Source organism: Pelodiscus sinensis, chromosome 8 (genome assembly GCF_052426305.1).
Source record: "Pelodiscus sinensis isolate ZL-2025 chromosome 8, ASM5242630v1, whole genome shotgun sequence".
In the NCBI taxonomy this organism is placed as follows: domain Eukaryota; kingdom Metazoa; phylum Chordata; order Testudines; family Trionychidae; genus Pelodiscus; species Pelodiscus sinensis.
Window position 1 is genome coordinate 65,014,547 of NC_143059.1, and position 15,641 is coordinate 65,030,187.

The following is a 15,641-nucleotide window of genomic DNA, read 5'->3' on the forward strand; positions in this document are numbered from 1 at the left end:
ATTAAATCAAACTCTTTGAATCTTCAACCACTGCGTGAGCGTGGAAACAAGTGCAATAAGCATGGTTAACAGAGTTAAGTAGCACTTAAACCTGCTGCTGAATTCTGTACTAGCTTGAAATTTTCATTTAGTTTTCCAGTACAGCAGTATACAAAACAAATTCAGTAATTCATCCTTGAGTTCACAAAGTTGTAGATCACTGTAGTGAAATCCACATCCCAAAAAATGAACCTCCTAGTGAAATGGGTGATGAAACTTTTCTTTGATGTATGCTGCCTCTTGAAACTTTCCTAACACACTGTATCACTTTACTCCATTTTTCCGTTGTCATTGACTTTGTTTCTTGATTTAAACCATCAATTATAATAAGATTAGACCGATGATACTTCATTTTCTACAAAGACCAGTTTGTGTTTCCTAGTGAAATGAACACTTCTCAGCTCTTCCTGAGAGAGGATCCTACAAGGCTCCCTTACTCAACTGCCTCTGTCATGTGATAGGCAAAGTTACCCAGTCAAGAGAGGAGAAACAAACTTTACCAATTCTTCTGGTTTGTTTCTGTCTACTTACTTCAGTCTTGTCTGGATTGGATCTCAGCTGGCTCATGCTCATTGTGAGCCCTACTGCATTATCACTAAGCTGTGATATCTGGCTAACTGGGGTTAAAATATAGCGCTGGCCATCACCTGCATTTGTTTTTCTGGGTGCTTACCTTTTTTTCTTCTCCCTTCTGATTTTAAGCAAGACGATCAGGAGGATATTAGCCCTAGCCTTACAGAGCAGCAGTGGGGTAAAAAGCTTCCTGAGCCCTTGTCTTGGAGAAGTGATGAAGAAGATGAAGATAGTGACTTTGGAGAAGAGCAGAGGGATTGCTATCTAAAGGTATTGTTTATAAAGCTACCCACAATATTTAGGCCTGTTATGGTAAAGTTATGTAAATCTTAGTTTACAAGTTCAGTTTGGGGGATTCTGATCATTCACAGCATTAAAGTCTGCAAAAGTCTGCTGCAGTCAGTAAAACAGCTCCTCCTGTCATCGTCTTCTGAAAAGTGGGGTGGAGTGGCCATATGAAAACTACTGCAGGCTTGAATATCTTACAGGGTCCTAAACTTGGCACTGTATTACTAAAAATACTGTACCAAAGGTGGACATACACTGCTAGTGCATATTTTCCTGACTCAGATGTGATGTACTGTTCCTTTGTATACAGTGGTTTATATGTGTGTACATTTTTAATTTGGGACCCAAGTCATGTCAGAAGATATGATTTCTTGATACACAAAGTATAGTCTCCTTGTGTGGTCAGCCTTTAGTTTCGTTGCTAGAAGTTGAATTGCATTGTTTCTTCTTGGAAAGCAAATTTACCAGTTTTGTGGTTGTTTTGGTTTGTTGGTTGACAGAGTGGTGACGTTTGTTTTGGGATTTTTAAATACTCATTTGGAAACTGATGGTCATCTCTGTAAAAGAATGAATTACGATTGTGCCATTTATTGCAAAGCAATATGATCTTTTAAGTGATGAAAACATGCTTCACTGTTAATGTCCTGGGGAAAAACTAGTGAAAGAGTGATTTGTAGAGCAATTTTTCATGTCAGACCACTTTTGCTTTTCTATAATAATACACTATTGTAATATATGCCCCTCCTCCTGTTCCTTCGAATGATTGTTTCCAGTGTTTAAACTTTTACTATGTAGCTGGTCATCGTTCACTTCTGCAAGCTTCATTCATTTTCATTTATGCTGCTCTAACTTAGGTGAACCAATCCCAAGAACATCAGCAGTACATTACCTTCCTGCAAAGATTACTAGGGCCTTTACTCGAGGCCTACAGTTCAGCTGCTATCTTTATCCACAACTTCAGTGGCCCTGTGTCAGAAACAGAATACCTGCAGAAGTTACACAAGTACCTAATAAACAGGACAGAGAGGAATGTTGCAGTGTATGGTATGTTGAGCAGTTTGGCTCTGGATAAAGCAGAGCCAATATTTCAGTTATTGAAGCATATCTCTTATTCTTCCTAGCACACAGTGTATTATCTTTGACCTGAAATACATGTTTTTTTTTTTTCCCCCTCCTCATAGCTGAGTGTGCCACCTATTGTCTTGTGAAAAATACACTGACGGTCTTTAAGGATATTGGGGTAAGTGTTTTGAATGGAAAGGTTTCTGCTCTTCAACTGAAACTGGCGAGGCTCTTTTAATGTGAGCTACTCAAAGGCAAACTTTGAATAGTGCATGAATGCTGTACAATATCAATCTTTGCTAATTTTTTCCAAGTAAATATTTCTACATGTGTCTTCCTGTTGTGCTTTGTAAGTGGCTACCTGGCTTTGAGGTTTAGGGCTTCAGAGGAAGGGTAGCATTGCACTTCCCACTGCTAAAAGAAATTGACAAGGATGGCTCATTATTTGCCATAACTTTCCAAGCCCTCCAGGAGATCTTGCCTGCATTAACAGCCATACAATTAAGCATGCTGTCCAAACCGTGAATGAACAGAAAGGCACCGCAGATGCGGACTCTCCAGGACTGTCACAGGGACCAACAGAATTCCTCAGCCACTCCTGGATAACTATGTTCCTAACAGCAATGGCAGCCATGTCCCAATGAACCTGAAATATCAGAACAATGCCATGAAGATAGAGATGTTTCCTTACATAACTGGATGAAACTTGCCTTTCCATACTATCTAACCTTTCCATACTGTCACTAGCACCTTGATACGTTTGGTTTTGTTTTTAATTATATCCCTTCATTTTTTCAAAGCAACTTATTTTTTTATGATCATACTGAATAGTACCTTTTTAGGTTGAAAGATACAAAGCACAGAATGTTGTTGGATAAGGGTTACTGAATGCCTTTGGCATGACTTGTTGAGTATTAAGCTGGCTATTAGAATGAACGCAAATTTCTACAGTTTGTTAAATGTGCTTTGGGATGCTGCCATAATCTGTTTATCAATTACAGAGTATTTATTTTAATATACAGTGCTGCTAGGGTAGTAGAAGTAGCTGACATCTGTTACTTGCATCTGCTCATATTATTTAATTCTGTTTTTTGTTTTTGAAACTAGACATTGAAAAGTTTGTTTTTCTTCTCTTTAATCACATTGTTTCCCCTTATTATTAGTCTGATAATTCCATGTGGTGTACTTTTTCAGGTCATTTCTCATACATCTGATGTATGCCCATGGATACAACTAGTCCTGATGTGTTAATTCAAAGCTGATATTTATCATTTGTTGTCAAATTGTCTCATCATTTTGAACACTTCTGTTCCCATTAAATGTTAATGTTTCTACACTTAAGAATATACTTGTAAATAATCTCACCCAAAATGATTGGTCTTTTCAGACCTCTTCCAAATTACATCTTGTATCTGGCATAATCGCTCTTCTTCCTCCATGCTACTTCAAATCCCAACAATACCCAAGTGCTTAAAAGTGTCAGTCATGATGATGCTAGGAAGGTAAATCTTTCCAGTTGATTCTAGTAAGCAATTGTTCTTTATCACATGCATGAAATCCTGGCTGACAGAATTCTTTACATCAGTGGTGGTAATCTGAGTGCAAGTCCTGAGACGTTTTGCTGATGTTGCCTGTGCACAGACATTGCCTCCCACAGTGATCAGTGGCTATTAGTGGTTCTCTGCTCTTGGCCTTTGGGAGATGTGGGAAGCGACAGCTAGCATGTTGCTGCTGCTCCTCTGCCTGCATGTCAGATTACGCGGAGGGGCCACAGGATGCCAATCACTAGTCTACGTGCTTTGTATTTAATAATAATAATATCCTTATGATGTACTAGAGTGAAGTAGGGATTCCGGAGATGATTCTCATCTGTTACAACTTTCAGCAACTACATGGTTTCAATGCTTGAATGTGTATTGTAGGTCCAAGGTTCTCATGAGGATAGATCATAAACTGTTGTACATTCTTCATTACAAATAAGCAATTCTGCTTGACTATGTTAATGAAGAGGCATGTCTTCATCCTTCCCTTTAGGTTTTCAAGGAGACCAAACAGAAGAGAGAGACTTTTTTGGAACTGAGCAGTACTTTCCTACCTCAGCGCAACCGGCAAAAACTACTGGAATTCGTCCTCAGTTTCACTGTGCTGTAGCTCTTGTTTGCCAAGGAGACAAGACAGGTTCTGAGATTGTCAAACCTGAGGGCATTTGCTAGTCCTTCAGAACGTAAGGTGTCCTTATTTGATAAGGCCTTATTTGACTTGAACCATTGGAAAGACCGTGCCTTACGTGTGCATTTATGGATTTCTGATGGTCCCAACCCTGTGGTAATACAATAATACACAGGTGACACTTTGGATGCAAGCGATTAGTCATGTTTGCAGAAAAAAAATGAAATTAAAACTAGATTTTAAAATAAAAAGTTAAAATTTATCAGTGTTACATTTTACATAATTACTTTTAAAGACTAATGACCGGGATAGATGCACAAATGCAGATCTTAGTGATTTATAGCTAGCCCTGAGATCTTGATTTTAGTGGAAACACTACTTATGGGAGAAAAAAACTGTGAAAACTATTACTTCAGAAAATTTGTCATCCCATTCCTCTCTAGTTTGTTTAAAATTCATGGTTTATAAAGATTTGCATAGATAGTCATACTTGATGGAAAAAGCCATAGTTTTTCATAATTATTAGCATCTAGAATAAATGCCAAAATCTTGAGAATAACAATCAATTGAGTTGCAAACCAGTGCTATCGGGACTGCATAATGCAATAATAAATTGCACTAAACACTGTTGTCATAGTAGAATGTGATAGTAGCACACTTTTATTAGGACTTGCTGTCCTTTACTCCTAATAGAAATAGGGAATTAATTTGTCTAAAACATGAATGTATTCTAACCACATAAGTTTTGTATTTAATAAAAAAATATTGTTTAGCTAATGCAGTTGACAGTTGTTTGTTTTGAACAGAAAATTTAAGGATAGCCAGCAAACCGAGAAGGCTTCTTTCTTATGCTGTTACCTGTTGGTTGATATTTTATTTTGTGAAATTATTTTAATTTTGGCTCTAAAATTTTCAACAATAACATTGCAATCTTCTAGAACTGACCTTTCTAATCCCTTTTAAACTGAAGTAGATGTCCCCATTCTGTTTTCTATGGCTGAGTTATAAAGTGAGCAGTTTTAAATTGTTTGGATAATAGCATCCTCTGGAAACAGAAAAATGTGGTAATTTTTCATTTTTGGTTTTAGTCCAATTGGGAATTAAAATTAGTATTAGCGGTTCTATTTTTTTTTTTTAAATAATCTGATCCTTGGGATTGGTCCTCTGTGCCCATATGGGGATCTGTGGACTTCAGTTGGATACTCCAGGGGGTACATATCTGACTGCAAGCCCTAATCCTGCAGTTCAGTTTCACTTAGCTGATTCAGGATGGACCTCACTGGTGCAGCACCTTCAAGACCTGACTGGTCCCAAACAAGGGGATTTGCTGGACCAGAGGAGGTCCCTCCTCTCCTGACCCAGGCCACCAGGTTAGGGTGCTAGCCTGCTCCTGCTGCTGCCGCCCCAGCCTTCCAGGGCTCTCTAGATGCTGCTGGCCCTGCTGTTGCTGGGGTCGGAGCACCAGGGCTGGAGCTCTGCAACTGCCTTGTTCTACGGCTGAGGCCAGAGCTGCGCACCAACTGGCTTTGAGGCTGGAGCTCCATACTGCCTGGCGCTGGAGCTCCGCAGCTTCCTAGCTCTGCGGCTGAGGCTGGAGCTGCACAGCCAAGACTGGAGCTCTGCAGCCAGGACCAGAGCTCCCAGCTGTGCCGCCCATTCCCCCTAGCCTCCACACTGGGGCTCCCGGCTGAGTCGTCAATGCCCCCTACAGCACTCCTGCCCTGCTGCCAGACCTCCCTGTTCTGGGTTCTGTGGTCCAAGAGCATCTGTGGTCAGTGTTAGACCAGGGAGTCCCAGCTAAGGGAGGTACAACTTGTACTAACTGAAGCAATAAATCAATCAGGTGTGGAGCTGGTTTATTGATCTGTATTCTGATTTGGATTGCTTTGCGCTTTTTCTTTTTTTTCCTTCCTGTGAGAAATCAACCATTTCACTCAGGGTAGTGTTTCACTTAACTCCTCTACCCTATGTTTGCAGGTAAAACAAGCACTAGGGTTATCAAATGTGTGATTAATTTAATCATCTGTAATAATGGGAATTAGTGTATCACTTGTATCACAAAGACATTGCACAGTTACTCCAGCGTAGAACTGCTGCATACAGTTTGAGTAATTTGCAGCATTAGGAGTAACTTATTTTTACTGCACATTTGTTAATAAAAAAGTTGTATAACTACTGATTAAATGCTATTAATATTGACAATTTCAGAGTATGTTTTTTTTAAATATTATTGCTTCTCTTTTGCGAGAGGACTATTGTGCATGTGTTCTGTCACTAATCAGATACTTTAGAGCATTTAAAAGAAATTCTGAACCCAACTTACATTGAGAGATAAAAGCTGGTCAAATTGCTTTTATTTTTATGTACTTCTATAGGGATGAACCAAGTAGTGGCTGAAATATAGGACTTTCTAGGAAAGTCGGACAGCTGTTTAGAATACAGGTTCCTGCCATCCTAGTTAATGTGAACTATTTGTTAATCGGATGTGTTCTCTGCTTAGCAATTATTAAGGTAGTTGTGGGCATCCATTTAAGATCAAGCGGGGAGGTGTTTGTAAATAAAAAAACTTCTCCATTTACTGCACTTCAGTAAATCTGAAGTATATAAGATAGTGAGGGCTGCATGATAACTAAATGAACAAAAAAGCAATATGAAGCAGTTGAAGCTTGATTAGCTTTAATGAAAATGTTCTGCCTAATTTAAATTGATATGGAGTCCAGGGACCAGTATGGTCACCAGAATGTATTCGCTAGGTATCACAATTGATGATGACGTGGATTAGATTATTAAAATTCCTGTTAGTTATAAAGTTGGGGGTGAGAACATGGATGTGAATAAACATTAGTTCCTACAGTAAGCAGAGAGGAATATGCTTCTATAACCCTACGAAGCTGCAATTTGAAAACCACAGCATAGAGGGAAATGTTGTATTATGAATGTGCTGACAGAGGTTTTTGCTTTCTGCCATTATATGTATCTCTATAGGCATGTGTAGATAGGGCATGTATTGGTTATGCTTTTCCCTGAAGTTAATGTATAGATTAAACAATTGACTGTCCATAACACTACAAAATGTTTACGCTGGGTCTGGGCCTCTAGTATCTTTAAACTCTCAAGCCTCCTTGGCTGATATATAGAAAGGATTCAGAGTTCATATTTTTTTATCTGGACTTGAAATGCCACAATACTTACTCATACAAGTTACTTTATTCTCAGGATCCTAGTTACTCTGGTGCTTGAGTCTTTGCAAGATAAGGGTTTATCAATAAAGTATAAGCATGATATCAAATCTTTCCACATGCTGTCCTGTACATTGTATTTGTTTTAAAGTGTAGAGCTCCCCTTCCTTTTTTTCAGAAGCTGTACATTTGTTAGCATATTTAATCCCTACCAGTGGCTGCATATTATGCATACATCCCTTGTCTTTGATAGTATGGGGCATTATTCTGCTACCTTTAGTTCAAAAGTGCAATTGGGCATTAACTAATTGCTTGCTCTGTAAAGGAGTATCAGAATCATACTATTCAAAACAAAAATTACATTGGAAAGTCCTTATGTATTGTCTGTCTCACGATGTTAGAGAGAAGGTGGGTGAGGTAATATCTTTTTATTGGACCAAATTCTGTTGAAGTGCATACGTGAAAAAGTATGGTCTTAATAAATACACTGGCTTTATGGCTAACCCTCCTTTCTGTCCTGTGACTAAAGAGGTGTTAATCTTGAATAATCTTGAATAATCTCTTAGAATACCTGCCAGCTGCTTCTGTTTAACTATTTGTTCAATTTTGCATTTAGCTTTGACACTGAAGTTTGACAACTGAAGAAGTTCTGTTACTCGAAAACTTGTCTTTTTCTCCAACAGATGTTGGTCCAATAAAAGATATTTCCTCCTTATCCTGTTTCTCGTGTATGGTGTTGTAAAATATAGTTACTGTGTGTCTGTATTTGAGTTCTGCCTATGTTAATTTGAAACTACTACACTTTTTTGCCTTATTACATGTCTTACTGTATCCATCCTTAAAAAGCACAGAGGCGTACTGTAGTCTTATTTTAATAAACTAATTTAAATGTTTTGTGCTAGCATGACACTGAACAGCTTTTTGTCAATTTAAAAAAAGTGGTAAAATAAACAATTCTCCAACTTCTTTCCCCACCAAATCTTTTCTTAATTAAACATATAGGTCTGTCTTTACAGGTATAATGAACTCAAGGAAAGGAATGTTTTAGCACTTTGGATAGGAGATTGGGGAGATTCCTAATACAGATTACTAATCCTGGGCACTAATTTTTCCCTAACTGCCTACAGCAGGTACTAGTAATCATCAGAATGAGATACTAGGCTAGATAGACTAATGTCTGAGCTGGTGTAGCCATTCCTATACTTGTGTGAGGAGGAAAATAATGGAGGGTGGCATAAGGAATAAGGAGAAACTAATAAGAAAAGATACATTTACCCTGAGAGCATCAAAAAAAACCCTTTTATTTGAATTAATTTTTCCAGATAATGCCATGAATCTTATCCCTTGAGACTTTTAAAACTAGGCTGGACCAAAGCACCGTGCCCTGTTGGGAGCAACCCCATGTTGGCAAAGAGATGGACTAAATGATACTTTTCTGCATAGTGCTCAGTGGCTCAAATCTATATTATTAAATGTTGAGGCAGTGTGCAAAGGATCCCACAGCCATTCTGTTCCTCTTGCGTAGACCTTGCATCCTTTGGAATGTTATGATCAGCTCCTTTTCATCTGAGTGCTAGGCATACACCTGCACGTTTTGTCATATGCATAAGTAACCTGTGTTCAAACATCAACACTGTCTGAAGTCTCGTCTGATACCCTGGCAGCTCACCTGGGAGTTTTGCTGTAAACCTATTTACATCATATTACGCTGAATGTAGACCATTGATCCGAAGGGATGGATGAAGTAGCTCAAAATAAGAATAAAACTTGTACCTAAAGCTAGTGGTTCAGATTAAAGATGTAATAATGTGGTTAATTGACTAGTTGATGGAATTTCCATTGACTAGTCGACTAGTTGATAGGCACTTCCACATTCCTCCCTGTGACATTTCCCCAGAACCCAGGATCAGCTGGGAAAGGCGAAGAGGTGGCGTTTCAAAGGGGCAGCCCGCCGCACAGCTGATCCATGGATCAGCTGTGCAGCGGTTGCCCCTTTGAAATGCCACTTTGAAGTACCCCTTCTCCACCTTCCCTTGCTACTTCTGTCTCCTAGAGGCAGCAAAGGGAGGGGGAGAATGCCGACTAGTCAACGTACTATCCGATAAGCAAATGCTTATTGGATAGTCGACTAGTCTTTTACATCTTTAGTTCAGATATAGTTGTTCAGCCTTTTGTTTTTGCTTTGGTCAATAACCCATAGAAGTCAATGTACCTGACAAAGTAGGTTGCAGCCCATGGAAGCTTATGCCCAGCAAATCCATGAATAAGCCCGTATAGGACTTTAATGTAAATATATACATAGTAGATTTTTACTCAAAGGGTGTTTCTTTCACTCTGAGTGCAAAACAATTGCATTTTTATCCACAACTGATTTTGTGTGTAAGAGGCCTCTAGCTACATTAACTTGTGGGCAAGGTTTAAAAGGATTTAACAATAGGCTTAGATGGGAACTAAAATGCAATTATTGTTAATGGCTTGTATAAAAAACGTAGTGTTTATCAGTGATAACCTTATATAAATGCATTTACACATAAAATAACATCTTCCCAGTAATTTAAAACCAAAGATGTTAGATTGAACCCTTTATCTCTGAATTAAGCAAAAATTCAGTTTTGCTTCTAATAAAATCTTGTCATGTTGATTTAAAAGGATCTTTGAGTGGAATCATGTGGTGTTCTCTTGTATCAGAGACCTTGTGTTAGTAGCCTCTGGAATGTAATATGTTAACAATCCCTAACTCATTGACATGAGTGTAGAGCCCTGCAAATCTACAGATAAATATGGCTCATTTTTGTGGATGCAATTCCCAATTTTGTACCTAGAATTAGGGCTATGAAAGGCTAATTGGTAGGGGCTGGAGCAGCTCCTTGCCTGCCACAGGTAAGGGGCTTCTCCAGACCTGCCAGGGGCCTGCCATGGACACGGGCTGCTTTTAAGACAGTTCTCAGGTAATGGACTACTTGACTAGTCACTTACATCCCTAAAAGATACCCCAATTCTCAAACTAGGAAATATATCTCCCCTGCAGGAAATGAAGAATTGTGGCAGAAGGAAGAAAGAAGCATATTTGAGAAGTTAAGCTGTAAATAAGAAATATATTCTAGCAGTCTAGACTTGCTCTAAATCATCCAATGTTTTGCCTCATTCTTGTACCAATATAATATGTAGTCCAATAAATCTGGAAAGTTAAAACTCACTAGTGGTAGTTTTGGTGGTGGTGATTGGTTTTTTTTTGGGGGGGGGGGGATGCAGCGATTCCTCTGTTGGTTTTTCTCTCCATTCTCTTCCGACACCAATTACGATAAGTCACTTTGCAATCTCTTAATTGCTCAAAAGTCATTCCTGAAAGGCCTGAACACGGTCTTTTAAACAAGGAAGGACGTTCATTTTAAATGCTATCAAGTCTAAAATATGAAGAGAGGCTGAGGTGGTTCAATAAGCTTTTTGTAGAGGTTGAACCAGAGAAGGGTGTTTTATTGAAGGGTTGTGGGTTGGCTATGCATAAACTCCAAAATATATGCCAGAAGTTGAATAGTCGGTCAAGTCTCTTTGAGAGAAACCTTTGGCAACTTTTCCTTTAGAATGAAGCCACAGAGGGTGCCGAAAAGTTGATTCTTTAAAACTATGAGGAGCAATGTATTAAGATATTTGGATCATATGCATACAATGATCAGTATTTCTCCCCCTAACATCATTTATTTCCCTATTAGCATAAATTCTTTGAGCCAGGCATACAGGCATTCTGTAGCAAGGGTAAAGAATGAACAAAAGAGAATGACCTTGTAGCACCTCTTTAAAGTGAAGCTCCAGGACTTCATTCCATCGGTAAGAATTCTAACCGGAAGGTGAGTAACATCTGCTCAATCCAGGCCAAAAATACAGGGATGCATCCCAGTTGAAGGACCTGAAAACAAGATCACCCTCTTCCACGCAGCCTAAGACTTTTTATACTCCTAGGTATGTTTAGTGTCTTTCAACTGAGGAGCACGGAATGCTTTAAAAGGTGGGGGAAGTACCAGCAATTCCATTTGATTTATTAACAGTACCTCAAATTCTTCTGGGTAATTGTGACAGGGTCAGGCTGGAGGACTACAACTGAGAGAGAGAAAGGCAGCAAGAGCCCTGGTCAATCAGGAGGCAAGGAGATAGGGCTGCTGTTAATCAGGGCCAGCAGATCTCACCTGAGGCTGCTGTGGAATTTTTAAAAGGAAGCTCTCCTTACAGGGAGGGGAGAGAGAGTGAAGTGAGAGGACACCTGAGCAGACGAAGGTAACAGGAACATTGCCAGAGAGAGCAAAGTGGGATTGAGTCCCAAAGAGGAATTTTAGGCCCACCTTTTCCAGGCAGCCTGAGAACCCAGCTGAGAGCTGGAAAGGACTGTTTCAGCAGCCCAGGCTGAGCCGGGGCACTGGCCTCAGTGCCCTTTGTGGCTGAGGGATTAGAGCTTAAACCCAGCCAAGGGCTAGTAATGCAGTATGCAGACTGCCCAATGAAGGCCTGAGCTGGGACCCGGGAGTGGGGTTACCCTGCCACATAATTTACAGATCATATAAAGACAGTGAGTGAGATTTTAAAATCCAATGAACGGGTGGATTTAGCTATGCAATCTTATCAAAACTAGTGGCAACTATATGGCTAAATTCTGTAGTCAGCTTTGCAAAATTTACAATCTATTAATAGGTGATAAATGTTTTAAAGTGAATTATTAAAGTGATCCTTTGATATGGCAGGGGTGGAATCTCTCAATTCTTCAGAGAAGAGGGAAGGGTAAAAATAAAGCAGAAATAGCTGTGTTCATAAAGTGTAGGAGCAAGGAGAGGAGAAACCATTTCAAGGCATAGCTGGAGTTCAGGACTTCAGATTTAAAGGCCTACCAATCTTCTCTAGTGCACGTGTGAGGTTTAAAGACCTTTTTAAATGCTCATTGCTTTCTACTTTAGAAATGTTTCATCTGGCTTGTTAATGCAGTCTATGCAAAGTGTAGCAGGTCTGAATACTTTGAGATGTTGTTCCTAATATTCTTGGATTTGAGGCCAGGTCTACACTAGGAGCATAACTGGTTTAGCTGCGTCTCCACGTCTCTGAGAGATGTAGTTATACCAATCTACCTACTAGTGTGGATAAGTGCCAGATGGACACCAGAATTCTGTCAACCCAGCTATTGCCTCTTAGGGAGATGGATTACTAGCTCTGCTCAGGAGAGCCTCTCGACTCAGTACTGCTGTAGTGGTGCAGCTATAGCATTTAAGGCAGGAGTGGGCAATAATTTTTGATTGGGGGAGGGGGGCGCTCCAAGATTTTGGAAAGTGGTGAAGGGCTGCACTTTCCTGTGGAAGACATGGGGATCTAGGTGGGAGGTTGGGTGCAGAAGGGCTCAAGGGGTAAAGGTCTGGGGTGCAGGAGATTGTGTGAGGTCTGTGAGGGACAAGGAGGGAGAATGGGTACAGGAGAGTATTCTGGCCTGGGGGAGGGACTCGAGGAGGAGGTGCAAAGTCTGGGAGGGAACTGTGACCTGGGAGAAGGGAATGCAGACTGCAGAGGGTTTGGGTGTGGGGGAATGGGGTCTAGAAGACTGTTTGGATGCAGGAGAGGATTCTGGCCTGGGGGAGGAATGAAGGAGGGGGTACAGAGTCTGTGAGGAAGTTGACTGGCAGTAGGGGAGTGTAGAGTGTTTTGATGGTGACCTGGAAGAGAGAGTTAGGGTGCAGGAGGGGCAGGGGTGCCAGAGGCAGGCTCTGGCTGGGAGGCACTTAAGCGTCTCCTGGCCAGCAGCCCTGCAATACCCCCAAGGCAGGCTGGGCTCCCTGCCTGCTGCAGCACCAGATCACTTGAAACTGCAGGCTGCTCCCTCCACATGGCTCTCAGCTCCAGGAAGGGGAAGAGGCTGGCGCTGCCCCCATCCCTCAGGCCAGTGTCTCAGCTCCTATTGGCTGGTTGTTTCCAGCCTGTAGGAGTTGAGGATTGGGGTGGGGGTGGGGAGACCACATGAAGCCTCCCCCACCCTGCAGAGTAGAGAGCCGCACAGACTGGTTTAAACAGCTGAAGCTGTGTGCTTGAGGGTCCCAGCAGGGTGGTCCATGGGCTGGATCCAGAGGCTTGGTGGGCTGGTTCCATCCCCCGGGCCGTATTTTGCCCAACTCTGATTTAAGGTATAGGAATAGCCTGAATCTTCTACAGAGAACTATTAATGTATATTGCACTAGTCTCTAATGGTCAGGTCTTTGAAGGCTAGGGTTGCCAGGTGTCCAGTTTTGAACCGGACAGTCCAGTATTTGAGCTTTCTGTTCGGGAAACAAATTGAGAAAACAGAACTGTCTGGTATTTTCCAAATAAGATGTAATGTAGTGGGAAAGTAGAAAGATGAATTATGCTGTAATAATTGAATAAGTTGAAGGAATACTGTTTGTCTCTGAACGGGAAGAAGAAAAGTATGTTCATGTTGTTCGTAGGTATGCAGATCAGAGTGCTAGCCAGGTGGGCCTGAGTTAATAGGAAAAGGAACATTAGGTGTTAGGGAGAAAGCAATTGAGATAACCAGGGAGATATGGACAGGAGATTGCTGTGTGCTTGATGTGGAAATGAAGATACTTGACTAGCCTCACACTAATCATGTGAAGTTTTGCCCCTCTTTTAATCCTGTTAACTTGGCTTTCTTTTGACTGGAGTTTGAATCAATCAAGGAGTTTGAACCTTGTGGGGTGCTTACATTTTCTGGGTGCATTTAGCAGAGCGGCTTCGCTAATAAACAGAGCGGTCTGACAAATCTGTGAGTCCTGTCTGACTTCGGTAGATTGTGATGTAATGTCAAGTGTGTCGAGTATTTTTGTTGAAACCATCTGGTAACCCTATTGGAGGCAGGAACTGCCTTTCTCATCCCAGTGTGCATAGAACAATAGGGCCCTGAAACCTGATTTTCTACGCCTATTTAGGTGGTGAAAGATGCAGCTACGTACTTAGCAGGATTTCCAAAATTATCCAAGTATCTAACTTCCAATAGCAGTTAGGCTCATTTAAAAGTCCCAACTGGCATTTGTCTGCAACTTCAGGCATCTAATTATCTTTGAAAATCTGGCCCTGATCCATGGCTGAGGCTCACTGGTGCTACTGCATACATAGCATTCAGCAAAATAGCGTTAAGCAAAAATTAAGCCTTAATTGCATTGATTTTATTGGACCTATCTCTGTCATGTTTGTCAGGTTCAAATTCTATCTTCTAACTAACAGAACCCTCCTTTCTTCCCCCCACATTCATGTCTCATCCCTTTTCAAGTCACCCAGACAGAAGAAGAGTAGTGCTAGTCATACCCGCGCTAACTTTCCTGCCTTCCTTTGTGCAGGGTTTAGATGAGCATAAGAAAGGGCTGCTAAGCCATTGAGTGAGAGTTTTTTCTTTCAGCTAGCCAGGGGTTCTCAAACTTTGTGATACTGCAAACCCCCCCCCCCCCCCAAAGTTGCTTGCGACCCCTCACGGGGTCGGGACCCACAATTTAAGAAATGCAGAGCTAAGCAGTTTGCTGTTTATCTATGGAAAGCTTTTTACAGCCTTGCCTTTTGTATAATTTAGTATACCCTATATCCCTAAATATAATTGTTGCCTAATTATGGGAGCAATGTATTTGGCATCTTCTGGATTTCTTATATTAGCTCTGTAGTATGGAGAAGACTCATTGAAGTACCAGTGAGAGGTTTCAGAGGAGTAGCTATGTTAGTCTGTATCTGCAACAACAGGGAGGAGTCCTATGGCACTTAAGGGCATGTCTACATAGCAGGGCTAAAGCCAAAATAAGCTATGCAACTTGAACTACATCAATTGCGTAGCTTAAGTTGAAATAGCTTTTTTCGGCTTATGGTGCTGTCTACAGGAAGTCCAAGAAAGAGCAATCTTTTTCCAACTTCCCTTACTCATAAAATGAGGGTTACGGGAGTCTAAGTAAGAAGTCTTCCACCTTACCATTACTTTGAAATAAAGGCTTTTAGTGTAAATGCGTTCTCTATTATTTGGAATAATATCAATTATGAAGAAATAGTGCTGCTGTATAGACGTAGCTTGTTAGACTAACAGATTTATGAGAACATCAGCTTTGGTGGGTAAAACCCACTTCGTCAGATGAATTCTATTGGAAATTACGAAAGGAGTATATGTAAGGAAGAAGATTCTTGTGTTAATTAAGCTAATTAAGTCAGGGAGATAGTGGGTCTCTCCTAGTGCTTGGCGTGGAGATGTGAGTATCTAGATAGGGTAAATTGACTTTGTAATGCGTTAACTAGTTGAGATGGACTTTGTAATGCGTTAACTAGTTGAGATCCTAAGTGGAGTGTTGAATTTGCCAA

At 40.7% G+C, this 15,641-nt stretch overlaps 1 protein-coding gene across 7 annotated transcripts in view; it reads left to right on the forward strand.

Annotated features, from left to right (window-relative positions):
- The window catches only part of GPAM (glycerol-3-phosphate acyltransferase, mitochondrial), a 66,371-nt gene extending 58,095 nt beyond the window's left edge, over positions 1 to 8,276 (forward strand). For all 7 annotated transcript variants that reach the window (XM_075935470.2, XM_075935471.2, XM_075935473.2 and 4 more), the window contains 4 exons: positions 742 to 882; positions 1,755 to 1,944; positions 2,082 to 2,140; positions 3,997 to 8,276. In XM_075935470.2, coding sequence (XP_075791585.2) covers positions 742 to 882; positions 1,755 to 1,944; positions 2,082 to 2,140; positions 3,997 to 4,113 — 507 coding nt within the window. In that variant the 3' untranslated portion in view covers positions 4,114 to 8,276. The remainder of the gene's footprint in view (positions 1 to 741; positions 883 to 1,754; positions 1,945 to 2,081; positions 2,141 to 3,996) is intronic.
- The last annotated feature ends 7,365 nt before the right edge of the window (positions 8,277 to 15,641 follow it).